The following is a 27,705-nucleotide window of genomic DNA, read 5'->3' as shown; positions in this document are numbered from 1 at the left end:
TCTTTTCGTTGATTGTGCCCAACACGCTCACTTTGTTTACTAATATTAATCAATTTCCTAGTTATGCCAGTGACCGAGCCAAGTGTCGAGAAGACGTGGACCGCGACGCCGGCCGTATTTGCGTGTTCGCTTGAGATACGTACGACGACGTGCGAGACCCACCCGACACTTGCGACGTCGCTTGGGACAGTCGCGGAGTCACTAACCATATATTTAGAAACTTCAAATACAAGCCACCTTTTATCACCAACCAACGCAGCAATACTACCACTACATCATTCAATATATAAATATATCGTACCTTTGCGTTTCCCCTTCATGTGCTTGACGGTGGCCGGTGTGGCGTCGCCTACTGAGATCTCGCGCACCCACAACACGTCGACACTGAGATGGCGGAGGTGCCGCAGCGAGATAGTGGTCGGGGGTAGCGGCACGAGGCGCGGGTTGAGAAACAGGCGGGGCGGGCGAGGGAGAGCGTGTACATTGGGCTTGGTATTATCTTCATCGACGGCGCACCCGTACACCTTGACGATGCTGGACGTGGCCATGACGCCGTTGACAAAGAGGTTGGGGAGGTCGTCGATCCGGACGAGGTGCCGGCGGCCGACGAGCACCCACCCGGCAGTCCAAATGCTCGACCTGTCGAGCTGGAATTCGGAGTTGTGGTACTGGGGCACCCCGAGCATTGTGCCATCGTTGGCAGAGGTGGGGGGGACGGACACCACGCCCCATTGGCCCAGAGCACGCGGGGGGATGAAAGGGGCTAGAAACTGCAGCGTGTTCGACTTGTTGTCGATAATCTTGCACGGCTCCAGGTCCCGCGTGGAGGGCATGCGGCCGGAAGGTGTCACTGTTGTCGACAAGGAACGGACGAGTACGTGGACCAGCTTGACGAGGGCGAGGCCGACTGCCATGACAACACAAGCCGCGAAGAACCACACGTATTCCCGCATGACAAACCACATGGCCGGGTCGTCCATCTCTTCCAACGGGTACCGTGTCCAGATGTCCATGGTTGTGGGGGAATATGTGAGAAGGTTGCGCATGTACACGTCGTTCATGTACGACGCCACGTCTTGTTCCATATCGGACGTGAGTGCTTGCACCAGCATCTCGCGTTGAGTGTAGCACAATATGAAGAGGATCACAGGTACGATGGGCACCACGGCGACGTGCATCGCGGTCGCGATGACATCGGTCAACACGAGGAATGTCACGAAACTGTCGCTGAGAACGACGTCGTCGCTGCCAATCATCGGCTCCAAATCATACCGACGGTAGCCCGCGGTGAGCGCCCACTCTTGCACGATCCAAAACCGGTCGGCGAACACTGTGACGAAGATCAAGAGGGCGCGAAGGCGGAGCTGCCGCTTGACGATCCCGCACACGTCCGGGAGCCAGAATTGGGGGCCCCATAACGACATGGCAGCCATGTGGTGCGACACCCCCACGGGGAACCCAATGCGAAGCCCCACCGTGACGATACCCAGCACATGCATCCACGTCCGCGAGTCCTTGGAATGTCCCTGGGCCTGGAAGTTGTCGATGGCGAAATCTCGCACTGGGGTTGCGTCCATGGCTACCACGTAGCGCACAAAGCTCGTCTGAGATGACTTGCTGCCTCGGTAGTACCCTACATACAATTGCACCGTCGAGTTTAGATGGATGCCCCGATACATGGGTATAGTGTATTTTTCCCTGCCATCGCCTCATTTGGTAGACTAGAACGTACCGGAATAACCATTAAGGACGATCAACTCGTTGGTGCTTTTAACTCGCCACCTCCACTGGTTCAGTCGCGAAGACTCGTCGTCCGCCACGCTAATCGCGTCGTGGAATGGCGTATTTGGTTCGTATGGGAAGTCAAACGACACGAGCGTTCGGTACTCGGACACACCGTCGTACGTGAGCCCAAACATGTCGAGAACCCGGGCACCCACGACGATGGTTCCGTCCGGGGCACCGAGGCCGAACCGACTCAGTTGCGCGGAGGACACGACCACTGGCCCCACTTGCACCTCCATGCGGGTACTTTCCCGCACGGCATTCATCGTTTGGAGCGCAAACGACGTCATGGTTGTCAGGTTGACGTCAACTAAGTACGCTTTCAACATAGACGTGTCTTGGATCTGCCGTCCGCCATACGCGCAGTCGACGACGGCGACGTGGGTAATGATGGGAACGTGATGATGATCATCATCCTGTAGAAGGTTGATGGAAGTCGAGTGGTTGATGCCGTGGAGGATGCGCTGGAGTAGCGGCAGGAGGTGCCAGTCGGTGTACAGGCGGTCGCTGCTTCGGTACCCGCCCAGGCTCGAGCAGTTGCCAAACACGACGTGGTACTCTGTGGGGTCAGAGTCGTCGGGTTCGAGGTACAGAATGCGCTGGCGGGCCGCGACTGCTGTCTCAATCTCGTGCAGTTGCCTCGTCCGGTTGCGGATGCCCATCTTGAGATAGCGTCGAATGGTTGCACAGTCGTATGTAGTATAACCAGGTTCAGGGGCGTCGTAGCCGTACAGTGCTTTTCCAGCTGCGATGGTCGCAGTTATGTCAGTCAGCATGATGACTATAGCACTCGCCATGGAGGTAAACACAATCAAACGCTGGAGCCACCAACGAGGAGGCTGGCGGCAGCACCATGGCATTGTGCAGCCAGTAGAGTCGGCCAGCGTTGACATGGCCATATGTACAATGCACGACAAACTCCAAAAATAGGCGACCGGTTCACAGGCAAGAGTGATTTATCGATTGGGCTAACGTTACATTTGCATAAGTGTAGATTTTATAGAATTCCCTAATCATACCTAGTTGCACTGTGCAGTACCGTTTCATGCAGTTCCTGTCGTGGCTCGATGGTCTGGAGAGGTTAACTTGATGTTGCCAATAGCTAGAACTGGCTATGGCAGCATCGACGTTATCCTCAAGTTATCTCATTCACAAACCGCGCGGGGACGACTGGACTTTCAGTTTTTCGCTACAGTTGCCCTAATGCGCAAATTCGAAGTATGTATCTGTCAAATCGCCACTCAACGCTGCCACGTCACGCTCATAACGTTACAGTGTCGAATTTTGCCACCAACTCAAGAAACGACGCTAAAGGCTACTATTAATAACTTAGTAGTACATCTCAGTACATAATTTTGGACGCTTATACTACTAATATACTACTAGCGTTACATATGTAGTTCTAGCGTACGGTTGTCTTCGTGTTGGCAACACGGAGTCGTGGCTCGGCTCGAATCACACTACTCATTTGAAATGTCCATTAGGTCCAGCCCCCAACAAATACCTGTCAACATACAGTCTTTGAATTGGACTTGCAGTAGTGCATGCGAGGTTCTACTCGTGTTGCAATTTCCACTTTGGTTAGGAGTACTAGTAGTATATACAGGAGTACTAGTAGTATATAGTACTAGATTTTTTGTAACGTTTCATATTTGTTTCATGAACCACCAAGTAAACACTGTTTCGCGTGTTTTTTTGTACTCTGTCTGTACTCACACAAATATTGAATCCAGTTGAAAGTTCTGATTGGCTGAATATTCTTTTCTGTACGAGCCAATCAGATCCACTCAAACTTGGATTAGCCAATACTATTAATAGCGTCGATTCGTGGTTCGACCAGTGAGAGTCTGGAAATTTGTACCGAATCCACTAGTATACAGTACTAGTATATAGGTAACTACTATATTGCCGTACTAAACTTGGCGACATTGGGCGCCACAGTGACTTCACGCATCGCGCAAATGTATGTTAGTCTTCTTCATCTTGTTCGGTGCTGACAGACTCGTCGGAACTCGCCGCCTCGGGTGGCGCGGCCGACCCATCCAAGTTGCGCTGCTTCAAAATGCCGGTAGAAAACGCGTCCATCAAGTTGTGTTCCCGCGCGAGTTTTCCAGTTTCGTAGATGAGGCGCTCGAGCAGCTTCTTCAGCTTGGGCACGTGCGCGGCCGCCGACGCGTCCTGGATCGACTTGCCATGTGCACAGAGCATCTGCAGGCGGCGGGTGCCGCCTTGGACATGTTTGAGAATGCCCAAAATGCGCTTGGAATGGCCCACAAAGTGCGACTCAAAGAACGGCATGGCTCGCAGCACGTTGTGGAGGAACCCGCTGCTGTGTTTAAGCACCGATGCCACGACCTATAAAAGCCCCGATATTATATAGGTAGACGTTGAAGTGTGGGTACAATAGACGTAAAAAGAATTGTATGCTGGTAAACACAGATGAACGATATATATATATATATATATATATGTTTAGGTCTCGTTGCAACGACTGATAATATGACAAAAAATATACAAGTATCAAACATCAGTACTCGGTGTACTAGTACTTTGCACACGAACAAAAAACGATTGTGAGGATTCCATTCTCAACTCCATTCAATGCATCACCATATATATACATATATTTTATACATACATATATTTTATATATACATATCTTATATATATATACACATATATATACTCTACACGTCAATGTATAAAAAGGTGTTTAACGTTTCCTCCATTCATATAGCATAAGTTGTAGGTCGATAACGCTATAGCCAATCCAATTCCAGAAAATCACACCAATCAGACACTAATTAGTGTATGACTGAAATTAGTGTGGTGACATGGACATTTTTTTTACATACAAAATTCAGTACAAACAAATCGATGGATTTGGCAAATCAACACAAAAGTCCAAAGTTTGGCTTATCAATATACATGGATATATTGCAATGAAAATGGATATATTACATATCCTGTACGTTACCATGCCGGTTTGAAACGAGCGAGTGAGCCCCACGAGCAGCTTAAACAAGAGCGCAGCTTGGTGCAAATAGTGCAGTACATGAACAGGGTTATTCCCGCCTTGTGGGGCTACGTCCAGGCGCGCAGTCCCGCGCACGACCGTCTCAAAGCAAGCACGCACGTACACACCAATTGTTTTCTTGGCTACATATATATATATATATATTATATATGAAAAGCCACATATCACCATTATGGAATATTTGTCCACACGTGTCGTGGGAATTCACATGCAATGGAAATATATATATTTCCATCGAAGGTCTATTCCCAAATATATATCTATAGTTCCCTAGAATATTCCTTTCCACGACGACAACAATATCTATCATATGCAGAGAGAGGAAGAGATCTATATATCTATATATTATATATATATAGAGAGAGAGATGTATATATATTCTGGACGTACTGAGGGTGGGGTAGAATTCGTTGGCAGTTGTAGAGCTAAACGTTTCAAGGAGGTTGACAACACCACAGCACGCCACGTCTTGGACGCTGTCGAGCGGATGCGGTGAAAACTCAAAGTATGCGTCCAGAAACGTGGCCAAATCGGCCGATTTCAATTTCGACGGGTCGGTCGATGGCTGATCATGTGCCCAGTCGCGGCGGAGGTACGACAGTGCCAGCGCCGCCACGGGTGGTGCCGGGTCTCGAGGTGCGGAAAACAGCAGAGCTTTCACATGCAAGTCATTCCACCGGATTTTCAATCGCTCCAGCGCCACCAACGCCGTCAAAACGTGCCCCGCCAAGGTTATGTCCAAGCAAGTCAATGTCGACTGCATGTGAACCAACGCATCCGACATGGCCGAGAGGGCCTACATGATTTAATATTATTATTATGCATGCTGTAATTAACGTATTTAGAACTGTACGTGACGATATATTTCATTGTTTCGAATATAAAAATTGAAATCCACAGAAATATATGTCTATTGAAAGTAATGGTCCACTGAGACTGTGTCGATGGAATGCCACTGGTTATCTATCGTCTAGTATTTCAATATATGCAATATACTTTAATTCATATATATATATAGACAGATGTTAAACACTCCAATATACGCAATATAATAATTTATTTAATTCATACATGTAGAGACAGATATAAAATTCCAAAAAACTATCTGTCCCACGATCGCAGTCACTCTCGGGGATTTCCAGCAATATTACTTTCGAGACCAGTAGTATGAATATATAGAGAATCATACTATAATCCATCCTTCTTCGGAGAAATATATATATATATATATATATATATATTGCATAGCAACATGTTGGTGTTGTCGTAGACTAGACTAGTACCAAATATATATATATATATATATATATATATATATCGCATAGCTGCTGATGCATGGGAACCCGATATATGTCGTTGGTGGGTTCACATTATATATTGTCGTTTACTTACCGTCGCAGATTGGCGGACGTCTTCCATTGGTACGTGGTGCTGTTCCACGGGTAAAATGAGCTGCTGGAGGGCCACAAGTTGCATCAGCGTTTGTTTCTGCTGCTCAAACAAACTCTGGGCTTTGGCTATCACGACGATACATTCAAAGTACTTGGTCACGAGTTCGTAGAGCGTCGAGTGACGTGGCAGTTGGGGCGCGTGGAGCACCCACCGCACGTTATTGGCCACATTTAGGAGGTGGAACTTGAGGTGCTCGTCAAACACGGCAAAGCCAGGTGCGTATACGCCCGAGTGCACGAGCTTCGATCTGGGGGCTTTCAATTGGGTGGCGGGGGTGATTGTGCAGCTCTTGGCTAGCGACGTCCGCAGCATAGACAGAAACTGGTCGACCAGAAACAGCAGCGATGGGGGGTCGATGCTGTCTTTGCTTGTGGGTAAAATACCAATCACCTGAGGATGTACACGGGTAAACGAGGCGCGAATCGCGTGGAGGCGGGGACCGATGGGCGCCACGGCGGCTTTGACTTTTTTATTATTGAGTTGTGGTGGTTTGAACGATGGTTTTTTGAGTTGATTGGTCGACATGTCGGAGCCTGGAGGTAGCCATACACTGGTGGGACAGTTGGCAATCGCGTCGTACAAGATGGATTCAAACTCGACGGCGTTCTCGAGACGCGTTAGCACCTTGCTAGCCAACGCTGCGTCCGAGCTAAAGCAGTTTATTAGGTCCCGACACCAATTCACAGCGTGCCATAACGCTAGAAACACGCCATCTTGTGCGTCTGTGGGCATGTCCCCCAGCTCTGGAATCGCGCTTTTCCTATACAAGGTCAAATGTTGACGAATACTAGTAAATATATATATATATAAAGACTGTACTCCATGAGTAATATCGGACAGATGAGCACTGTCCCAATGTTTTCAAGCGTATCGGAGCGCTTATAACACGACACGACCAGGTTTAGCAAGCTTGACAGGTACAACGGCCTCTCCATCGTGTCTTGGCATGCGACCAACGTCATCAAGTCGAGGTACACTGGGGACTACCACCAACCACGTTATATATATATATATATATATATATATATATATCGTACGTTCAAGCGCGTGATGGCCCACTGGTCGCATCGGAACGTGTCGTTAAACACAGGTCGTTTGTACGCGCCTTGTTGATGGCCTCGGGCGTCAAACCCGGGCAAGAACTCTTGCATGAGCACATCCGAGTACTTTTCATCCAAAATCGCCAGCATTTGACTGGTACGATGCCCTCGTCTTCCCATCCGATGCACCAAGTGGTTCAGTTCAGCATACATGAACGACAGGGCGTTGGCTTGCTTCCGACACGCGTCTCGCAGTATATCGAGTCGGTCGCGCATTCTCTTTTCAAGCTGGTCGGGATTACCACCTTCGCTTTCATCCAATCCGTCCATATTGTTGATGATATTGTTCTCGTCGTACAGGTCGGCTTCGAGGCAGCAAATGTACCCGAGCATCCCGCGGGTTCGGTACAGATTGTCTTGGTGGTACAGCTGCTTGCGTACTGTGATGCACAAGTCGGGGTCGGTGCTCCCACCCACGCCAAACAGCAGCTGATACACGCGGCGGCACTGATCTACGCTGAAACGTTCGATGCAATCAAGCAAGTGCTTGAGCAACGACAAGAACTTGTCCAAACTATGCTGCTCGTGGCTAGATAATGCCAGCAACGTGTCCAGCGCGCCATCCACCGTCGACTCACCCCCGCTAGACATGGCAAAATCCACCAAGTCCGACACAATCTATGGGAACATATCATCCGAACGACCTTTGAAGTATCTTTACCAGTCAGGATCATACACATCATCACGACAAACGTGTAGATATATAGATACATATATATAATAGTGACATCGATACTTGATTGATGCATACATATATAAATATATATATCACCAAGTCGGACATGATCTATTGCATTCTACCGTTGAGAACGATGACGATCATTGCGATCATAGTCGACGTAAAAGACCACATATATATCGAATGTTGAAAGAAATACATGTAAATCCATCCTTACGACATATATAAAAAATATCGAATGTTAACGAAAAATAATATATATATATATCAATACATCCTTCCAACGTACAGGGTGGCATATATATATATATATATATATATATATGAGTCACTTACTTGTATCTGGTACTCGTACACGTGATCATCCCGTGCAGTGGCGAGTTGGTTGAATACAATCGTCAACATAAACTGGCCCATGGCAACCGCGTCTGGCGCTTGGAGTGCCGCGCCCGCGAGATGTACCACCGAGTTCAAGTACGGCGTCAGACCTCCCAGATGCGCCGCCAGGGCCCCATGCAGCACTTCCTTGGTGAACACCCCATTCGCGGCGTTCTTGACGAAAACTGCGGCGGCCTTGACCTTTCCCGGGCCAGACTGGGACGAATGTAGCCCCACCAGCGTCCACACGTCCAGAAGAGAGGCTGCAGTTGAAGTGGCCACGAGCTTAAAGAAGCATGCGAGCAGATCGCTGCGAAACCCCAAGCCGTGCACGAATTGCTGGAGCAGGAACGCTTCGTCGTTGGACGCGGCGGCGGTCTGGAGGATGCACTCGCTAACCTTGTCGCGGATGGCGTCGAGTGTCTCGACGGCGTTGGCGTCAGTAGCGGTCTGGACGAGGAACCGCACGAGGCCAGGCATGTCTTGCAGACTCGACGACGTCAACCGACCGAGGATGCACCGCGTGACGTCGTCCGAGATATCCACGGGCATGTTAAAGTTCGACAGCGCTTCAATCGCAGGTACGACCAGCTCGTTCTCGCTGCTGATCGTTTCGAGCAACGTGTCGACTGCCAGCTACCAAAGCGACTGCATGTGAGCAACGAAGATGAGAAAGGACATGTGCATGTATTTGGGAAAGGCACGACTCAAATGATGTGCTCATGAGACAAGTATAGCGGTAGGTAGGTCGTACTTGAAAGTCGTTGTCGGCCACGAGCTCGGGGAGGATGTGCAGGATGTCTTTCTGAAGGAACATGGGGTACGTGTTCAATGTCGTCAACAGGTGCTCGGTCAACGCAGACGGCTCGTACACGCACTCCATCCACCGAATGTGGCGCAGGATGAGACTGCATATGCCAGAAGAAGGCATCAACCCCCCTACGATGGTGCCCGTTTCGTCGACCGCCTTTTGGGCAAACTCACTCAAGTGCTCCAACAAGAGATTCAGCAACGGCGTTTGGATGCTTTCGTGGCGTAGCAAGATACGCATGAAGCTATCTTTCTCCGAGAACGACGTGAGCATGCTTTGAAGCTCCAACGGGTCGGCAAGCAACATCTCCAAATCGCGGAGGGTGGCGTCCGGCGGCTGCAGACTTAGCGCGCGTTCCACGGCGATAAAGTCGTCCTCTCGCGTCTCTGCCTTGAAGATAGAGATGCGGTGATCCGTGTCAGGCGCTTCCGCTGCCACGTCTTCCATGGCGTCCCAGAAGGTCTCCCATGCAGCGATGACACCCGTCGCATTCGCGCGTTTCCGCTTCTTCGCCATCATCAATCCTGTGCTTGAACTTGCGCGGGAACGAGAACCTGTAACATATGATATTCATAATAGTACATGTATTGTTACAGTTACCTTCTGGCGATTGATAATAAATATTTTCGCTACATGAATATAAATATATATATATTTGCAATAAGATTCGCAACAGCAGTTTCATTGAAGGAAATTATCCGGACACGAATAATTCAGAGAAACGACCGACGAAGCCACGAGCGAAGGCATCAATACCACAATCATCAACCTTCCTCGTAAGCCCGCGCAGGACCATCTCACAAGACACCACCGCCGTCCATCCAGCACCAGACACGACTTCCTGGCCCATTCGACATGAACCAGCTGCGTAAGCTTGCCAGTTACGTCGTGGAAAGTTCATTGAAACCATCGGCATCGTCGGCGCCGCCGAGTCCACACACCGCACCAGTTCCTTCGTACAAGCATCTAGACTTGACGTACGTGACAACACGCCTTCTCGTGAGCGGTCATGCTATTGACGGACCGACCGACAAGAAGAGCTGCGTGAACAACGCAGGGGAGATGAAGTCGTACTTGGACGCGGCCCACGCCGGAAAGTACGTCGTGTTCAACCTGAACGACGAAAGCGCCGACACGGCGGTGATTTCCCCTCAAACGTTGGACTTTTCATGGGAGCGCGACGGCGGCATTCGCACGTACACCCCTCCGTCGGACCATATCTTCCGCATATGCTACGCCATCTTTGCGTGGCTGGCGTTGGATGCAGAGAACGTCGCGCTACTGTACTGCCACAACGGAAAGACCCGCAGTGGGGTCATCTGCGCGTGCTATTTTTTATTTGTCCGCACCGTCGACGACCCCATGTCCGCCCTGGCACAGTTCTACCAGAAGCGCCTCGGCATCGATACGTTGACCCCGGAGTACGTCAAGAAGAGCATGCCCATCTCGATTCAAAGGTACTACACATACCCTAGTTGTCCTATAATATGTATGCTTCAAATATATTGGTCCAAACAAACATTATTGTTCTTGACATTTATATCGACTATTTCAACTGCTTTCCTTTGAAAATTCGTGTAAAAATATCGAATATTTTTGGGAAAGAGGTCAAATTTGTATTTAGGAATAATTCTACTTTGGGATAACAAGCATTGCATGTTTTGCTTTCTCGACGCTACGTGAATGAATATTCATACATGTAGATGTATGTATATATATTTCCGTCCATATATCGACTCAACTTGGACGCAAATATATACATACATATATATATATATATTTGCGTTCCAGTTGAGTCGTCGATATATGTGCAGTGTACAAGGTATATATATACTACGTAGTGTATATTAATGCACTAGTCCAGGTGTATTGCAGAATACACGCAATAGTGTGTCGTACTTGTAGGTTTGTACATGCCGACATTCTAAATATATATATGATATATATATTTATTTGTTCACTAGTCCAGGTTGTTGTTTTTTGTGTGTTTTGCAGACTACGCGGTACTCTGTATCATACTCGAAGATATATATACCTTATTCAAGTATACATATCTTGATAAACCATTGCGTTAGATTCGTGTCCAACTTTTCCACTATCATGAACACCCAAGCCATTCCCAACCCCGAGCCGTTGGTGCTCAAAGCCATCATGTTTCGCGCGCTGCCGGTGGAGATGGCGCCGCTGGTGCAGCTCTGGGATGACCACAAGATGGTGTTTTCCTCGGCTTCGAATGACTCGTCCAAGCCCGTGATGGACTGGAACCCCGAGGATGGCTTCTTGGCCATTCTGTGGGAAACTGGCATTCCTTTAGACGGCGGATTTACCATCTTGTGCTCGTTTGGCGACGATTATGACGGTGCCGACAACGACGGGTCGTCCCCACCCGACCCAGCATCCCGCGGTACATACAGTACATTTATATATTTCGCCATGGTTCTCTTCGCCGTGATTGTATTCTTTTTATTGAAATTGATTTTATATGTGTATTCTATGCAACCCAACAATCGCTGGACCTGTGAAACATGATATATATATAAGTTTAAGAGGTATCGTTATATTCGTGTTAACCAGTCATACCTTCGTTCGTATTATCCAATCAAACTGCGTTGCTCGATTTCTTGGTGATTCCAACCCAATCCTCCAAACTTGGTCAATATTGGGGCGAACAGGCCAATCTAATTCTTTATTACAAATCATATAGTATTGTGCTTTCGAGTGAATTGCATTGTGTTGTGGCGTGGTTTCTCGTTTAAATCGATTTGATTGGCTACTTCAGATGAGCTCAAAATTATTAGCCAATCAAAACCTTCTCAATGAAATTCAACCAATCAGATCGATTGTGGAGCGGTTTGGTCGGCGCGATTCGATTTCCCCAAATTTGTATCAAATCGACAATATATAAATATATATATGATTTGTAGTGCTATTTCGGTACATGAACTCGACGTGGTTTCTCCACTCGGGTCTTGTGACTCTGCAAAAGCCCATGCTGGACATGATCAAGCAGTACGAGCACGGGTTCGACCTCGACAACTTTAGCGTCGACATGGTCTTCCACGACAGTCTCGACCCGCCTAAGCCGACCGTCCCCGTCGATTATACTGGCAATTACGCCGTCAAGCAGGGGATTGTCGAGATGGCGAGCCACCACACGACCGCACCTGACCCGTCCATGTACATCAACTTTGTCAAAAACGGGTTCGATGCGACCGCGTCTACGTTTGCGCTGCAACGGGCGCAGAACGCGCCGAATGTGGCGCTGGACATTTTGCATTCCGAAGGGATTTCGACCATCTTTACGCGGTTACTGCCGCTGCATCCGTCGCCTTTGAAAGCTGCGGCAGCTGGGAAACCCTTTACGTTTCCCAGAGGCGATGGTCCAAGTAGTAGTACTAATAGTAGTACTAGTAGTAGTAGCCCCACCACCACCATCACGTCGTACAGCGACAACCAAGACCGCCAAAGTATTCTCCCAAACACTAGCGTGCAAGTTGCTACCGATGGGGCGACCATGGGGTTAACTGGGCGAGACCTGTGTGCCGACGACGCGCCTTTGAGTGGCGGAATCGTGAGAAGCCACTACGGAGGACCTCGACGCCATTCGCTGGACGCCACAAGAGCTCCATCCATTTCCGTACCATCAGTACAGCCTGTAGTCAAGTTTGAAGACGCCGTGTGCGCCGTGTGCAGGGAAGAGGACTACGTGCTACGGCCCCAACTCGTGCGATGCAACGTCGCGAGCTGTCGCCGATACTTTCACACGACATGTGCCGGGCTCAAGAAGATTCCATTTGGCCTCACGACAATGAGCGACCGCGCCAATCATGCCGCGTACATGAAGAAGTTTTTTGGGGCGTGGGAGTGCGCCGACTGCCAAGCTGCTTCCCGCCAATCAAAAACAGTAGCCACGACAACAATAGCAATAGCAGCAGATTCGCCAAGCAAAACCAGCCCCACCAAGCAAAAACTCGAGAAGCTTCGGCTGTTGCTGGATGAGAAGGGACTCTCACTCGATGATTTGCTCCAAGCAGCCGACGCCAAAGACACTTCGGCCGCTCAACAAGTACAACTACCACTGGCGTCGTCATCATCGGCGGCGGTGGACAAGTACCAGCGTATGGCGGACAATGGGGTGCCGCGGGAAGCCGTGCACAACTGCATGGTGCGCGACGGCGTGCCGGACCCGTCGGACTTGCTCCAGCATGTCAAGCCCAAGACACGATCAAACGCTGTCGCAGAGAATGCAGCAGCATCCCAGCCAGATGTGCTCTTGCTCCGACATGCGATACAGTTTCACGGGTACTTTGAAATGCTGCAAAAGGGGTGCTCCAAGGACGCAGTCAAGCACAAGATGAAAATGTGTGGGCTGAACCCAGACATTTTGGACTTGAACCCGAACGCCGTCTACGTGGACGTCCGCGACCAGATCGAAGCGCTGCAGACGCAGTACTCGCAGCCGAAAGCGTCCCCCCACAAGCCGGACACCGCCGCTGGTAGTCCGGTGAAACCAGTCGGGGCCTCCACGACACCTCCGTCCTCCCAAGAATCACAAGCGCAGAGTAGCGTTATATTGCCAACTTTGCCGCTAAAGCAAGAAGAAGAGCCGGAGACTGCCCCGGTTCCAGACGTGGATTCGCCCAAGGCATCCGGCAAACTCCAGGACGATGCCACGTATGCCAAGTACTTTAAGATGCTTCGGTTGAATATCCCCGAAGAAGCCGTTCGATTGAAGATGAAGGAACATGGAGTCAACTTGAAGGCGTTGGAACTTGGCCCGGATGGGCTGGTGTCGGACTTGACTACTGCGGAACCAGCCAAAGCCGAAGCTCCACTGCTCAAAGATGATCCAGTCTATGGCAAGTACTTTAAAATGCTCAAGATGAACATCCCCGAAGAAGCCGTTCGATTGAAGATGAAGGAACATGGGGTCAACTTGAAGGCTCTGGAGTTGGGGCCGGATGGGCTGGTGTCGGACTTGACTACTGCGGAACCAGCCAAAGCCGAAGCTCCACTGCTCAAGGACGACCCAGTCTATGGCAAGTACTTTAAAATGCTCAAGATGCACATCCCTGAAGGAGCTGTGCGACAAAAGATGATTGAGCATGGAGTCAACTTGAAGGCTCTGGAGTTGGGGCCGGATGGGTTGGTGTCGGACTTGACTACTGCGGAACCAGCCAAAGCCGAAGCTCCACTGCTCAAGGACGACCCAGTCTATGGCAAGTACTTCAAAATGCTCAAGATGCACATCCCCGAAGGAGCTGTGCGACAAAAGATGATTGAGCATGGAGTCAACTTGAAGGCTCTAGAGTTGGGGCCTGATGGGTTGGTGTCAGATTTGATGGTCAAAGCTCTGCTCAAGGACGATCCAGTGTACGCCAAGTACTTCAAGATGCTCAAGATGCACATCCCTGAAGGCGCCGTGAAGCAAAAGATGATTGAGCATGGAGTTAACCCCAAGGCGTTGGAGTTGGGGCCTGATGGGTTGGTGTCGGACTTGACGGCTGGTTCGACGTCGCCGCCCAAGCCGGTGAAAAAAGTGATCCGCCGAAAGAAGCTGTTCTGGCAGGCGCTGCCGGAAGACCGACTCAAGCGCGCGTCGAGCACGATCTGGGAGGACGAGGACCACCACATCCAGCTCGACATGGACGAGATCGAAACTCTATTTTTCAAAGACACTGCCAAAGCGGCCTTAACCAGCGGCGCCCAGAAACCGCTCGCTCGAAAGCAAGCCGTGACGCTGGTCGATGGCAAGCGCGCTATGAACGCCGCGATCGCATTGGCGCGCATCAAGCTGAGCTACGCCGACGTGGCCAAAGCCATCGACACGTTCGATGCCATGGGGCTGACGCTGGAGCAGCTGACCACGATCAACGAGTTCCTCCCGACAAGCGAAGAAGTTCGAGTCGTCCAGAGGTACACGGGCGACCCAGCCGTGCTAGGGGAGGTACGGGGATGATTGGTACCCGTTGAACTGGCCCTTTTGAATGAAGCTAACTACTGTGCTGTACTTGTAATCTCACGAATTCAAGCCATACAGTGTGGATGATACTGTTCATGACGATCTGATAGTTTTGTGGAAATCGGATTCGGTCAATTATCAAGTTATCCGTGTATGTGGTCATTTTGATGTTGAAAAGTAGATTGATGATTTAATATTTCAAAGAATATGAAACATGATGTTTGTGAATAGAATACACGAACACTGTAAAAACAATTTGAAAGAAATAAAATATTTATTTTGTGTCATTCTTCTCCATGTTGCTCCAGTGTAGAATCAACACACTATTGTCGATTTGATAGTACAAATTTGGGGAGGGGATCGCGCCGACCATATCGAACCTCAATCGATCTGATTGGTGAATAATTTCATTGAGAAGGTTTTGATTGGCTAATAATTTTGAGCTCATCTGAGGTAGCCAATCAAATCGATTTAAATTCCAACGAGAAACCACAACACAATGAAAGTTCACTCGAAAGCACAATATAATACATTGTATTTTTCATAACTTGGCAACATGTATGCTGGTGGTCATGGCTTTGGCCCTAGATATATTGACTGCAATCGAATGATGTGACATTTCTCGATACATATACAATATATATAAAACTGATGTGTCCATATTGCCTCTCTGCTATATATATATATATATATATATATATATATATATATATATATATGAGTTTTGCATGTCTTGACAAACTTGGACGTTGTTGTATGTTGTAACGTTAGGCGGAGAAATTCTTTGCCGCGATCTCGACGGTGCCCCGGTTTGCAACCAAGATGGAGTGTTTGATCTCCAAGCAAGCGTTTGGTTCGCACGTGGCCGAAGTCACAACGTCGCTGCACAACGTAATCAAAGCATGCGAAGACGTCAAGGAGAGCCGCCTGCTCAAGCTACTTCTGGGCACGGTGCTCAAGTTGGGCAACACGTTGAACGGCGGCGAAGAGACCGAACATGCGATCCGCGGCTTTTCGGTCGATTCGTTGCTCCGGCTCGGCCACACCAAGACTAACGACCAGAAGACCACCGTACTGCACTACTTGGTGCGCGTGCTACGGAAAAACCAGCCCCATGTGCTCGAGTTTCAGTCGGAGCTCCAGCATGTTTCGCTGGCGGCGCGAGAAGCCATCGAGTCCATCGATCAAATGTACGCGGCCCTCGACGCCGACGTGAAAAAGACTGCCGACGAATGCCGCCATATGCAAACGGTACATTTCACTATATATATATCCATCAAACTTGTCCTTTTGCCACCAATATTTGGCTGACTTTTTGTGCTGAATCTTTGCCAAATCTATCGTCGACTGATTTTTTGTCCTGACTTTTGTATGTAACGATCGTCCAGTAGTTATCACACTAATGTCAGTCACAATCTAATTTGAATCGGTTGACGAGTGAATTTGATTGGCTACTTGATTCGTGTTGTGGGTTTTTGATTGGTCGATTATCGATTGTCTGCCGATTTGGTGATTCTGCTCATACTCGATGGACTATCCAATTTCGAATATATCGACGTGAAACATATATATATGATCTATCAACCGTGTGTTGTTCGTGTCTACGTTGGAGAGATCGCGTTGAAAATCGAAATCATCGTCCATGGATGAATGGGGTTGTATGTATGGGATAATAACTATAGATTATTGATTTATATATTTAATATACCATAAACATACATACCGTGGTGAAAACAACACATAGGAGGATCATTGATTTGTATGGTACGAATTGTTTCAACACCGATCACGAAGCGTTCCGATTGGTCACACTGAAATTACGTTTCGCTGATTGGCTACATTATTGTTTGACTTTGTGCTTTATGAGATATTGTGCTTTCGAGTGAAATTTCATGTTGTGTTGTAGTTTCTCGTTGGAATTTAAATCGATTTGATTGGCTACCGAAATTATTAGCCAATCAAAACCTTCTCAATGAAATTCAACCAATCAGATCGATTGTGGATCGGTTTGGTCGGCGCGATTCGATTGCACCCCCTCCCCAAATTAGTACTATATTGCGACTGCAACCACGAATTGTCTGACATTTTCAGAATATGTATGAGAATCACACACCAATCCGACGTTGGGAGTGTAGGACGAGGCTGACCCGGCGGTGATCGCGTCGTTTCAAGCTGCAATTGCCCACGCCACGCACGAATTGGAGATTGTGCAGCGCCATATTGGCGACATGAAGCACCAGCTCACGACCGTGTTCGAGTACTTTGGAGAGGATCCGACCAAGAAACCGAGCGAGTTTTTCCAAACGCTGTCGTCGTTTTGCTTGGTATGGAAATATATATATATATATATATAGAGAGAGAGAGATCCTCATGTTAGTATATGGAATATAGGCATTTGAAAAGGCCAAGCAGCAAGTCGAGGCCGCCGACCAAGCCAAGGAACGCGCCGAACGAAACACGAGCAAAACTCGTCCGCGGGCGTCGACTCTGTTGCATCCAGCGGAAAAAGCCAAACTTATGATGGCAAAGAACTCGTTTTCATTCAAACACAACAATGCCCACAAGCTGGTTCCCACGACGACAATGACAGCAAAAGCGTCGTCCTCCACCTCCAGTGCAGACCTCGATCGAACAGCATCTTCGCGCTTTTAATATAGCAATCAATTGCGCCTAGTACCCACCACACTGATCAATATCAACCACCCATACAACATGCTGGTAGTAGTAGTAGTCCAGTAGTAACCAAAGTTCCATTCTACTTTACGACAAGGGCAAGGTTTAATATATGTATGTGCACCCTACCGGCCATCGCGACCGCCACCGCCGCCGCCATCACGTCGGTCCCTACTGCTCAAATCCATTTCAGTTAGAGCCATCATATTCAAAAAGTACATGTATGAACCATCCTATTCGATGGTTCTATTGTATGTATGTATCCGACAGACTATCGGGGGGAGGGGGGGGGGCGTACCGAATATTGCGGTCGCCACGACTGTTGTTGTTGTTGCCCTGTCGATGTCTGGATGACGAGGACGATGGCTCGGCAGATGAAGCCAAAGTGGCTTTGGGGTGATCGGGTCCACTTCGAGGCACTTTTTGTGCGTTCTCGCCACTCCGAGAGGCGGTCGCGTCGTCCTTGGTCGACGCAGACTCGGACTTTCGCTGCTCGAGGCGGCGCTTCTTGTCGTCTTGCACGCGCTTGACATTGACGTCCACCAGTGACGTCGACACCAATTTACGCGCTTTGGCGGGGGGCTGGTCGGTCAAAGAAGAAGCAGGTGGCTCTGCTGCTGCCTCGTCTCGCTCGCGCTTCTTGAGTCCTCGCTCCAACACTTGCTGCTTTAAGCTGGCTTCCGTCGACAACGAAGGGATCGTACGCGTGTTGGAGGCGGACAGGGTCGTCGGTTGGGTTGACGATGACGTCGGCTTGTCACGCGATCGTTCGCTGGCTTTCTCCATCGATGGAGTCGACGAGGGTTCAATTGATGGCTGCGATGGTTTCTTGTCACGCGACCGACCTCGAGCAGCTTTTTCTACCGCTGGAGCACTAGTAGTACTAGTCGAAGACTGCTGCGATCCATCCGCCTGTGGCGGCTTCTTGTCACGCGACCGCTCTTTGTCCGCTGGCGTACTAGTACTACTACGCGGCGACTCCTTTTTGTCACGCGACCGCTCTTTGTCCACTGGGGTGGTAGTACTACTACTACTAGTCGACTCCTTTTTGTCACGCGACCGCTCTTTGTCCGCTGGCGTAGTAGTACTACTACGAGGCGAGTCCTTCTTCTCACGCGACCGCTCTTTGTCCACTGGCGTAGTAGTACTACTACGAGGCGAGTCCTTCTTCTCACGCGACCGCTCTTTGTCCAATGGCGTAGTAGTACTACTACGAGGCGAGTCCTTCTTCTCACGCGGTCGCTCCTTGTCCGCTGGCGTAGTAGTACTACTACTAGTAGACGACGGGTGCGATTGATCCAACTGTGTAGCCTTCTTCTCCCGCGACCGCCCGCGGGACGAAGGAAGCTTGTCCCCGGCACTCGTCAAAGGCGGCTTGGACGACCCGTCCGTCGGCTTCTTGTCCCTCGATCGTCCTCTCGGGGCATGTTCTGCAGCTTGCGACACTGCCGACGCGCGGTCGGAGGATCGCCCTCTCTTGTCCGTCGGCTGTGGTTGCAAACCTCTTGCGTCCGCGGCACCTGCTACTTGCGACGCCCTCCTCTCCCGCGACCGACCGCGAGACGAAGGAAGCTTGTCCCGTCTACTACTGCTCCCCCCCTTGTCTCCTACGACAAGGGGCTCGGCGTCTGGCTTCTTTTCCCGCGACCGGCCTCGCCGTCGGGGGTGGTCCACGTCACTTCCCTTGTTCTCTCTAGGCGAGTCGCGACGTTCGCTTCGTTTCGACCCTCCTCGATCCGCAACATCGTCGGCATCTTGGCTCTTGGTTGTGTCTGGGAACGACACGTGCATTTTCCGCTTGAGCATGGCCGCATAACTGGTGGCCATGAGCTTGACGTCGCTGCGGTCGTCTTTCGTGAGCGCGTCCACCAACCCAAACAGCTTGTCCGTCGTCGGCCGGGTCGTCGGGAACACGTCGATGAGTTTCGTGAGCAGCACCAGCGAGTTGCGCGTGGGCATGTACTCGCCCGTGGTGAGTGTGTGCGCGTATACTTTTTCCAAGTGATTGTGCCACTTGCGATACAGGTTTCTGTACTTGTCGTAGTCGAGAATGTTGGTCGGGTCGGTCAGGGATACGCTAAACCCGCTGCGCACGCCCTGGTCGTTGAACTCGTCGGCGGATTCGAACCACCGGCCAAGCACTGAGAACGTTTCCCTCAGGAAAATGCCAAAGTTGGACGCCTCGCGCTCGGTTGTACACAGCACCAACCCCGACAGATTCAGCGTTACCTTTTGGTAGTACTGTAGTGTGCTCAGGTGGGGTACGCTGATCGAGTGCAGGTACTGCATAAACTTGGCGCAGTAGAGCGCGTCTTCAGGACTTAGCAGCGATCGCGGCAATACACACTTTTGCAGCAACTGCACCACCACCGTATCCGATTGGTTGGGTGTGCACAGGCGGTGCTTGACTGACTCGAAGCGGGCAAAAACTGCTTTGCGGTGCGCCACCTGATCTTTCATCTCATTGACGAGGGTGTCGATTACGCCCATGAGACGGTCCTTGGGTTTCTTGCGGTCGCCGTCGTTCTGTGAGAAAGGACCAAACGTGGTTACATATTGGGGATTCGTGACACTTTTGAATCAAATATATTGATGGACTTTGCAGAACACTTGAAATGGAATATATATATATTATATATATATATATCCTAAGCCCATCGAAAGGAATTTCACTTCAGAGAGATTCCAACACCAAAGATCCACATTTGCCAATCGTGTTATGGGACAGCCAAATAATATATTTTTTCCAACCATCCATGCCCCCTTTGTCCCTTGAAATGTGTCAAGCAAGAATATATATATATATATATATTGATTTATAACGTATATATAGGATGATGTTACCGGGTTGGCAGCGACGAGTTTGAGGTCGTTTTTGGCCTTTTGGATTTCGGCATTGTACTGGGCGTGGGGTACGTAGATGTCGTACAGAGTGAGGCCCCAGAAGGTCGTGAAGAGGTCCTTAGTCATGCCCACGAACGGACTGCCGTCGAACGCGCGGCCGACGTCGGCCAGGAGGTTCGGGTCGTACATGAACCAGCGACCGGGGGGGTCGTCCGGCGACAGGTTCCCACTGCCCCCCGCGTGCACACTTCGAGTCACTGCCCGTCAAATCACAACATATGAGAAGACTCGTTCAAGCAGAGCCATTCAAACAATATATATATATATATATATATATATATACAACGGTATATGGATACGATGACTACAATCTATCGAACAGTGCATTCAAAGTAGATGGATGGACTGGCTTGTTCTTGTGCTAGAAAGATGGCGATCTTGTCATCGCACATAAACATCCACACACAAGAGAGAAATCAGCACAACTCTGTCACACACACAAAGAAAAACCAAGTGCAAATAAATATTTCAATACATGCCAATATATATAATATATATATATGCATGTCTATACCTTTTCGAAGCAGCGGGTCGTGCGCGCGCATCGCCGGCCGGACCAGCACCATGGCGAGTTCATCTGGCACGTGGAAGTCGCGGACGAGCTCCGTCACCGACGGCAGCGCCGCCACGTACGTCGCCGGGTCTGCGCATGCGGAGAGGAACGCCAGGAGCTGATTGAGCGTGCGCTGGGCCGTGTCATACGAGGCCCCGACCAGCTTGAGGTGCTGAGCACTTGTGTTGAATTCGATCTGGCTGCGCATTTGGCCAATCACGAGGCACAGAGGCCACGCCAAGTTTTGCTTGACGAGGGTGTTGCGAAGACACGGGATCGCGCGCTTGTTGTTGAGCTTCGGATCGGGTGATTCAAACCCGAGGGTCGGGCCCCCCGCCAGCGCTTCCAACTGCGTCGTCGAAATGTCTTCCAGCGCCAAACACGAACCTAAGTACGCATAAGTATATAAATATATATTGTAAACTCGATTCTCGAAATTCGAATAGTGGGGTGCTCACGAATAACCAAATCCATTCGGCAGTTAACCGATGTACGACCAATCAAAACCCACAACACGAATCAAGTAGCCAATCAAAGTATCCACTCTTCGACCAAGTCAACATTGAATTAGTGTGTTACTGAAATTAGTGTGACACACGATGACTTTGACAAACAATATAAATATTCTGCAAAACCATAATATGCAAGCATTGTTGTACAAATATATCATGATAGATGCTATATATAATTGACCATCCACTGATCAATATATTAAAGCATTTAAATAATTACAAATTTCCATCCATGATGGTACTGTATGTAGATGGATGATGGCTATATATTTTTATAAAAAATCAAAAATAATAATATCATCAAAACGTTCGATGCATACATTCCACACTAATCACAGACATATATATCAATGTGTTATGGGATACCTCTTATATATATAATTGCAAACGTACCCATTTTGGTCAAGAGTTCACTGAGCACGATCAACTCGCCGCTTTCCCATGCACTGAGCCGTCGAAACAAGAACGACAGCAGCGCGCCGAGCTCCACCGTGGGGTACTTTCTATAAAAGCTGCCTGCAAACTGCGCGAGCGACGACAGCCACAGCGACACATTGTGGCCGTCGGCCTTGAACGTTTTCCGGGGTCGACTGAGTTCGGAGATGAGCACAAACGACAGCACGTCCATGCCGAGGGGGGACATGTACTTGAGGCACTCGACCACGGGCTGGATCAGGTTCTCATACGACTGGAGCTGTTGGAGCATCGTCGTGAACGCAACCAGCGGGTTGGCGTGGGCGACGTGGGTGAGAAGGCGGCCGGTGGGTTTTGTCTTGTCTGCCGTGAGTCGCCGCATGATTTTGCGTGTGAGCTGGATGGTTTCAGCTTGCTTGAGCTGGAGGAATGGCACTGTGCTGTACTGGGTCTGCCAGTGCAAGTAAAATTTGTATCGCGTGTCCACTGAGTATGCTTTAACCAGGTCCCACGTCTGGTACACTAGGTGTGGACAGCACGTGTGCACCGACAGCGCTGGTAAAAAGCACATCCGGATGAGACTTTCCACAGTATCCGGAGGCAACCGATCGAGCGGCGGGACGACGCGCGGCGAGAGCATCCGGAGCAGTTTGGTCCATAGAAACTGGTCGTGGTGGAGATGGGCGCCGATCAAGTGGAGCTTGGGCACCACTTGCGCCACGAACGCGTCGACTGTCTGGACGGACGGCACCACCCGCCGCCGTCGGGGGATGTCGGGGGAAGGATGGACGGCGCTGCTTGCAAACCGGAGCGACCGGAGCGACAGCGGCGCGTACATGTCGTCGATGAGGTCGTGCACGAACTGGCACACTTGCAGCGCCAGAGGTTTGTACTGCAGTGGGTCCACATTCTGGGCTGTGAACCACTCGATGAGCGCAAACCCAGGGCCTGTCGCACCGACTTCAAGCAGTCCCACGATGAGGCCGTACAGTTGGTTGGTCGCGTGCTTGTCTTGCGATGTGTCGGCGGCGGCGGCGGTGGCGTGTTCGTCGTCTGGTTTCTTGGCATTCAAGTTGACTTTGCCGTAGGATTTGGCATGCTGTACGACATCAAGCCGGTCTTGGGTTGCCGCCGCCACGACCGCGTCCTTGGTCGGGGATAGATGGGGGTACACCACGGCCAACGTGAGCAGGTCGTGCTGGATGAGCGTCGCCGCCAAACGGAACAATGAACGCGGCGCGGGTATGCTCTGGCGCGCGTAGAACTGGAACTTGAACCCGAGCACATGCGCGATCCCGTCGACTTTGAATTCCGTGAGCAGCTCCATGAAGCATTCGTTCGTGTAGTGGACTTCGTACGCGTCCAGGACGAGGTCGAGCACGCGATTCGGGTCGAGGTCAAAGTACCCTAAAAAGCACACGAGTGACGATGACAAAGGTCGGGAAAGGACATGTAGAAAGGACATGTTGTACCGATCAACGAGAGAAGGTTCTGCTTGCTCGCCTGGAGCGTCTCGCATGTAATGTCAGAGTGCAACAGACACAAGACCTTGGCAAATCCTTCGCTTTCTTCTTTGAGCAGGTTGAACTTGTTCTGCGTGTACAGGTTGCGCGTGTTGATGCGCACGACTTTCTTCATGATTGTGGCCGTGGGTTCCGACGAAATGCCTGCTTCGTGGAGGATCTCGAGCTCGAGCACCGATTTGAGGGTCGCGGGTGGCACCAACGCGCGCGAATGAATCTCGCCGACCAACGCACACATGTTGACCCATTCCTTACCGTTCCCCTGGTCGCGCATGCGCTCGGCCTGGTTCGATATGACCCACAACACGTCCGCGAGCGTCGCGGTCGCTGCCTCGTCATTCCCAAGCCCAGCTTCTACCAGCGCGTCCAAGACCTCTTGTTGCGGCACCACGCCACGCGCGACGCCCCACAGCAACGCATTCAGCACCACCGTCAGTTCATCACGGTCGGAGGACGATTGAGCCTGCCGGATCTTTTCCACTCTACATGATGTAGATGCATCATGAAGGGATAGAGATCCATGGGCCACCTACGCATGCTTGGCGCCTCCTCGACCGGCCCAATTCCGGACGAGCTCCATGTTCACGAGTAAAACCTGTGGTCGAATTGGGTCGAAATAATCGTAGCGGGGGAATCAAATCCGGATAATCACGCTATAGTATCCGGAGCTTCATGTTATCCGTAGTTATCCGGATTGCAACCATTTCGAAACCCGTCGGATGTCACCCATGATGGATGAACTGACTGTGAAGTCATCAGGCAGCGCTCTCTGTACGTGTAGTTTGGGGGTCACTATAACATCACGAGCAAGCATGAACATGGGAATACGATTAATGTTGTGACTGTGGTTACGTCGGACGAGCAAAACTGTATAACTGATCACGAAGCAACCCACTTCACTGCCAAGTCGACAGTGAAGTACGTTTTGAGTTGAGGTGCGTGCACAAGGTCGATCCTTCTTGGACGCTCCAAGCTACGTCCGACCACTCACAGTTGATCCAACCTGGGCGTAACAGCAGCGTCGTAGCAGCAGCGACATCGCTATACTTAGCCGCCGCACCTTCACTGCCTATGTGGGATGAAACCTCCGCCGAATATAGAAAGTTCAGCGTCTGTGATTGGCTACAAGTCTGAGTTTTCTTCTAAAAATACGCAAATCTGACAATTTCATTGGCGGATGTGGATCCTATTCTTGTCTCCGTCGTGGTGAAGCGACGCTACATCGCTCACAACTCAATTCCCTGGCCGCAGCAGTATCGACCATGACCGACGCCGCCGCCCCCCGTCCTGGAAGCGCCTCGCCGAGCAAGATCGCGCAGAAGATCGAGAACGCCCAGAACCTGGACGCCGGACTGCTGGGGTACCCTCAGTTCACTCCCGCGCACCGCTCGCTAATGTCCAAGCACTTGACGCGCGACTTGTACGAGAAGCTCAAGGGTCTCAAGACGTCGACAGGGTACACGCTCGAACGTGCGATCCAGACGGGTGTGGACAACCCCCATCTTGGGGTGGGTGTGACCGCCGGCGACGAAGAATCGTACGTTATCTTCAAGGACCTGTTCGACCCGGTGATCGAAGGCTGGCACGGGTACAAGAAGGACGCCGTGCACAAGCGGGACTTGGACCCGACGCACTTGACCGACGCCAAGCTGCCCGACGACTTTATCATCTCGACACGTATCCGCGCGGGTCGCAACATCCGCGGCCTTCCGCTGCCGCCCGCCACGTCGCGCGCGCACCGCAAGGACGTGATGAACCTGCTGGACACGGCGTTGACCGCCATGGACGGCGACCTCAAGGGCAAGTTCTACAAGCTCACAGACATGACCCCCGACGTGGAGCAGAAGCTCATCGACGACCACTTTTTGTTCCAAAAGCCCGGCGGCGGCACGTTGTTGTCGGCGGCGGGCGCCGCGCGCGACTGGCCGTCCGCCCGCGGCATCTTCCACAACGACGACAAGACGTTCCTCGTGTGGTGCAACGAAGAAGACCACATGCGCGTCATCTCAATGCAGAACGGCGGCGACATTGGGGCTGTGTTTGAGCGGTTTACGCGCGCCGTCAAGAGCGTCGAGGACAGCATCAAGGCCAAAGGGCGCGAGTTCATGTACGACGATCACTTGGGGTTTATCGGCACGTGTCCGTCCAACCTGGGCACGGGCCTTCGCGCCAGCGTCATGATCAAGTTACCCAAGCTGAGCGAAGACCTGGACCGGTTCGAATCCATTTGCAAGCTGCTCAACTTGCAGCCCCGCGGGTCCAATGGCGAGCACAGCGCGAGTATCGGCGGTGTATATGACGTATCGAATAAGCAGCGCATTGGGTTCTCCGAAGCCGAGCTGGTGCAGACCATGATCAACGGCATCCGGTTGCTCATTAAGCTTGAGCAAACGCTTGTGGCCGGCGACAGCATCGATGCGTTGATCCCGAAGGAGCGCGTCCCGAACCCGGTGATCGAAGCGCCGCCCACCACCGCCGCCCAGAAGGCTGCCATCGACGTGAAACCATCGACCGAGTCGAATTATCCGTACTTTACACCCAAACACAAGTCGCTCATGGCGAAACACTTGACGGTGGAGCTGTACGACAAGCTCAAGGACGTCAAGACGGCCAAGGGGTACACTCTGGACGATGCGATTCAAACGGGACTGGACAACCCCCATCTAGGCGTCGGCGTCGTAGCCGGCGACGAAGAGAGCTACACAGCGTTCAAAGATTTGTATGATCCTGTGATTGAAGGCTGGCACGGGTTCAAGGCAGATGCCAAGCACGTTACGGATATGGACGTGTCCAAGTTGGTTCGGTCGGATAAGCTAGACATGAGCTACATTGGGTCGACGCGGGTGCGCGCCGGACGTAATATCCGCGGACTCGCGTTCCCGCCGGGTACAACCCGCGCCGAGCGGCTGCAGGTCGAGAACTTGATTAGCACGGCGCTGACGGCGTTGACGGAAGACCTGGGCGGCAAGTACTTTCCGTTGGGTGCGATGACCAAAGCCGAGGAAGATCAGCTTCAGAAAGATCACTTTTTGTTTCAAAAGCCAGGCGGGGGGACGCTGCTGACGGGCGCCGGCGCCGCGCGCGACTGGCCGAGCGGACGCGGTATCTACCACAACACGGAAAAGTCGTTCCTGGTGTGGGTTAACGAAGAAGACCACATGCGCGTCATCTCGATGCAGGATGGAGGGGACATTGTGTCGGTGTTTGCGCGGTGGGTCAAGGGTGTACAAGCGGTGGAAGCCAGCATCAAGAAGAACGGATTCACGTTCATGCATAACGACCATCATGGGTTCCTCGGCACGTGTCCGTCCAATTTAGGCACGGGGCTGCGCGCGAGTATGTTTGTGCGACTGCTCAAGCTGGGCGAAGACGTGCACAAGCTAGAAACGATCTGCAGCTCGCTCGGGTTGCAGCCTCGCGGGTCCGCGGGTGAGCATTCCGCGGCGGTGGGCGGGATGTTTGACGTGTCCAACAAGGCGCGCATTGGAAAGAGCGAAGTCGAGCTCGTGCAGACCATGATCGACGGCGTCGGCAAACTCATCGAGCTGGAGAAGGAAATGGAGGCAGGCAAGACCATCGACCAAGTCCTAGCAGATCTCAAGCTAGCGTAAGGCCAAGACGAGGGGGCGAGGTGTTGTGTAGAGAGCGACGCCGCCGCCGTCGGTCACGATGCCGCTGGACAGAGGCTTCTGGCATATATACATGTGTACAATAGAGAGATCTCAATTTATCGAAACCATCAATTCCCACCACCTTGTGTTCATGTCACTCTCGAGTCAGTCAAGCTTACTTGCTAAAACGTGTGACGTTTTAGGTTTTATTCATGGTAGGTTATATTCGAGGTAGCCATAGCGTTTTTCAAAAACGAGAATACACAAAGACAACCAAGTTTCTAAGGTTGTGTACGACGTCAGCGATCCAT

General features: G+C 50.9%; 5 protein-coding genes across 8 annotated transcripts; 2 read left to right on the top strand and 3 right to left on the bottom strand.

The window, feature by feature from the left end:
- Positions 1-9: 9 nt before the first annotated feature.
- H257_14938 (hypothetical protein) lies at positions 10-2,690 on the bottom strand. Its single transcript, XM_009842871.1, has 3 exons — positions 1,733-2,690; positions 302-1,633; positions 10-201 (listed from the first exon to the last, which is right to left on the bottom strand). The coding sequence occupies exons 1-3, from the start codon at positions 2,682-2,684 to the stop codon at positions 62-64; spliced, it is 2,424 nt and encodes an 807-aa protein (XP_009841173.1). The 5' UTR covers positions 2,685-2,690; the 3' UTR covers positions 10-61.
- An 865-nt stretch (positions 2,691-3,555) lies between these two features.
- H257_14937 (hypothetical protein) lies at positions 3,556-9,799 on the bottom strand. Its single transcript, XM_009842870.1, has 8 exons — positions 9,186-9,799; positions 8,390-9,067; positions 7,312-7,992; positions 7,094-7,257; positions 6,215-7,034; positions 5,213-5,618; positions 4,763-4,944; positions 3,556-4,140 (listed from the first exon to the last, which is right to left on the bottom strand). The coding sequence occupies exons 1-8, from the start codon at positions 9,759-9,761 to the stop codon at positions 3,754-3,756; spliced, it is 3,894 nt and encodes a 1,297-aa protein (XP_009841172.1). The 5' UTR covers positions 9,762-9,799; the 3' UTR covers positions 3,556-3,753.
- A 165-nt stretch (positions 9,800-9,964) lies between these two features.
- H257_14936 (hypothetical protein) lies at positions 9,965-18,001 on the top strand. The gene is made up of 6 exons (XM_009842869.1): positions 9,965-10,699; positions 11,318-11,646; positions 12,167-15,189; positions 15,976-16,455; positions 17,340-17,528; positions 17,596-18,001. The coding sequence occupies exons 1-6, from the start codon at positions 10,098-10,100 to the stop codon at positions 17,854-17,856; spliced, it is 4,884 nt and encodes a 1,627-aa protein (XP_009841171.1). The 5' UTR covers positions 9,965-10,097; the 3' UTR covers positions 17,857-18,001.
- Positions 17,546-24,389, bottom strand: H257_14935 (hypothetical protein). 4 transcript variants are annotated; one of them, XM_009842865.1, is made up of 8 exons: positions 24,317-24,389; positions 23,733-24,265; positions 22,240-23,667; positions 21,296-21,721; positions 20,722-20,978; positions 18,176-20,403; positions 18,007-18,051; positions 17,546-17,889 (listed from the first exon to the last, which is right to left on the bottom strand). In XM_009842865.1, exons 1-8 carry the CDS (start codon positions 24,361-24,363, stop codon positions 17,865-17,867), a joined length of 4,989 nt encoding a protein of 1,662 aa, XP_009841167.1. In that variant the 5' UTR covers positions 24,364-24,389; the 3' UTR covers positions 17,546-17,864. The 4 variants fall into 4 exon arrangements, with proteins under 4 accessions (XP_009841167.1, XP_009841168.1, XP_009841169.1 ...); XM_009842866.1 differs by having other exon boundaries at positions 17,546-17,874; XM_009842867.1 differs by having other exon boundaries at positions 17,546-18,051.
- Positions 24,390-24,984: 595 nt separating this feature from the next.
- Positions 24,985-27,532, top strand: H257_14934 (hypothetical protein). The gene has a single exon (XM_009842864.1). It carries the CDS (start codon positions 25,046-25,048, stop codon positions 27,392-27,394), a length of 2,349 nt encoding a protein of 782 aa, XP_009841166.1. The 5' UTR covers positions 24,985-25,045; the 3' UTR covers positions 27,395-27,532.
- The last annotated feature ends 173 nt before the right edge of the window (positions 27,533-27,705 follow it).

This window comes from Aphanomyces astaci (assembly GCF_000520075.1).
Source record: "Aphanomyces astaci strain APO3 unplaced genomic scaffold supercont1.64, whole genome shotgun sequence".
Taxonomy (NCBI): Eukaryota; Oomycota; class Saprolegniomycetes; order Saprolegniales; family Verrucalvaceae; genus Aphanomyces; species Aphanomyces astaci.
The sequence above is the reverse complement of the archived record's forward strand: the minus strand, read 5'-3'. Positions and strand labels throughout refer to the sequence as shown.

Bases quoted from the DNA above. Each gene is read 5' to 3' on its own strand.
- H257_14934 (XM_009842864.1), top strand. From the start codon at position 25,046: ATGACCGACGCCGCCGCCCCCCGTCCTGGAAGCGCCTCGCCGAGCAAG.
- H257_14937 (XM_009842870.1), bottom strand. From the start codon at position 9,761: ATGATGGCGAAGAAGCGGAAACGCGCGAATGCGACGGGTGTCATCGCT. The intron at 7,993-8,389 runs GTAAGTGACTCA...ATGTTCCCATAG, and splicing joins TGTACGAGTACCAGATACAA to ATTGTGTCGGACTTGGTGGA. The intron at 7,258-7,311 runs GTACGATATATA...GGTTGGTGGTAG, and splicing joins GGGCCATCACGCGCTTGAAC to TCCCCAGTGTACCTCGACTT.
- H257_14935 (XM_009842865.1), bottom strand. From the start codon at position 24,363: ATGGAGCTCGTCCGGAATTGGGCCGGTCGAGGAGGCGCCAAGCATGC. The intron at 24,266-24,316 runs GTAGGTGGCCCA...TACATCATGTAG, and splicing joins CGAGGAGGCGCCAAGCATGC to AGTGGAAAAGATCCGGCAGG. The intron at 20,404-20,721 runs GTAACATCATCC...CCTTTCTCACAG, and splicing joins AACTCGTCGCTGCCAACCCG to AACGACGGCGACCGCAAGAA.
- H257_14936 (XM_009842869.1), top strand. From the start codon at position 10,098: ATGAACCAGCTGCGTAAGCTTGCCAGTTACGTCGTGGAAAGTTCATTG. The intron at 15,190-15,975 runs GTACGGGGATGA...TTGTAACGTTAG, and splicing joins ACCCAGCCGTGCTAGGGGAG to GCGGAGAAATTCTTTGCCGC. The intron at 17,529-17,595 runs GTATGGAAATAT...TATGGAATATAG, and splicing joins CGCTGTCGTCGTTTTGCTTG to GCATTTGAAAAGGCCAAGCA.
- H257_14938 (XM_009842871.1), bottom strand. From the start codon at position 2,684: ATGGCCATGTCAACGCTGGCCGACTCTACTGGCTGCACAATGCCATGG. The intron at 1,634-1,732 runs GTACGTTCTAGT...AATTGTATGTAG, and splicing joins CGTCCTTAATGGTTATTCCG to GGTACTACCGAGGCAGCAAG. The intron at 202-301 runs GTACGATATATT...ATATATGGTTAG, and splicing joins CATGAAGGGGAAACGCAAAG to TGACTCCGCGACTGTCCCAA.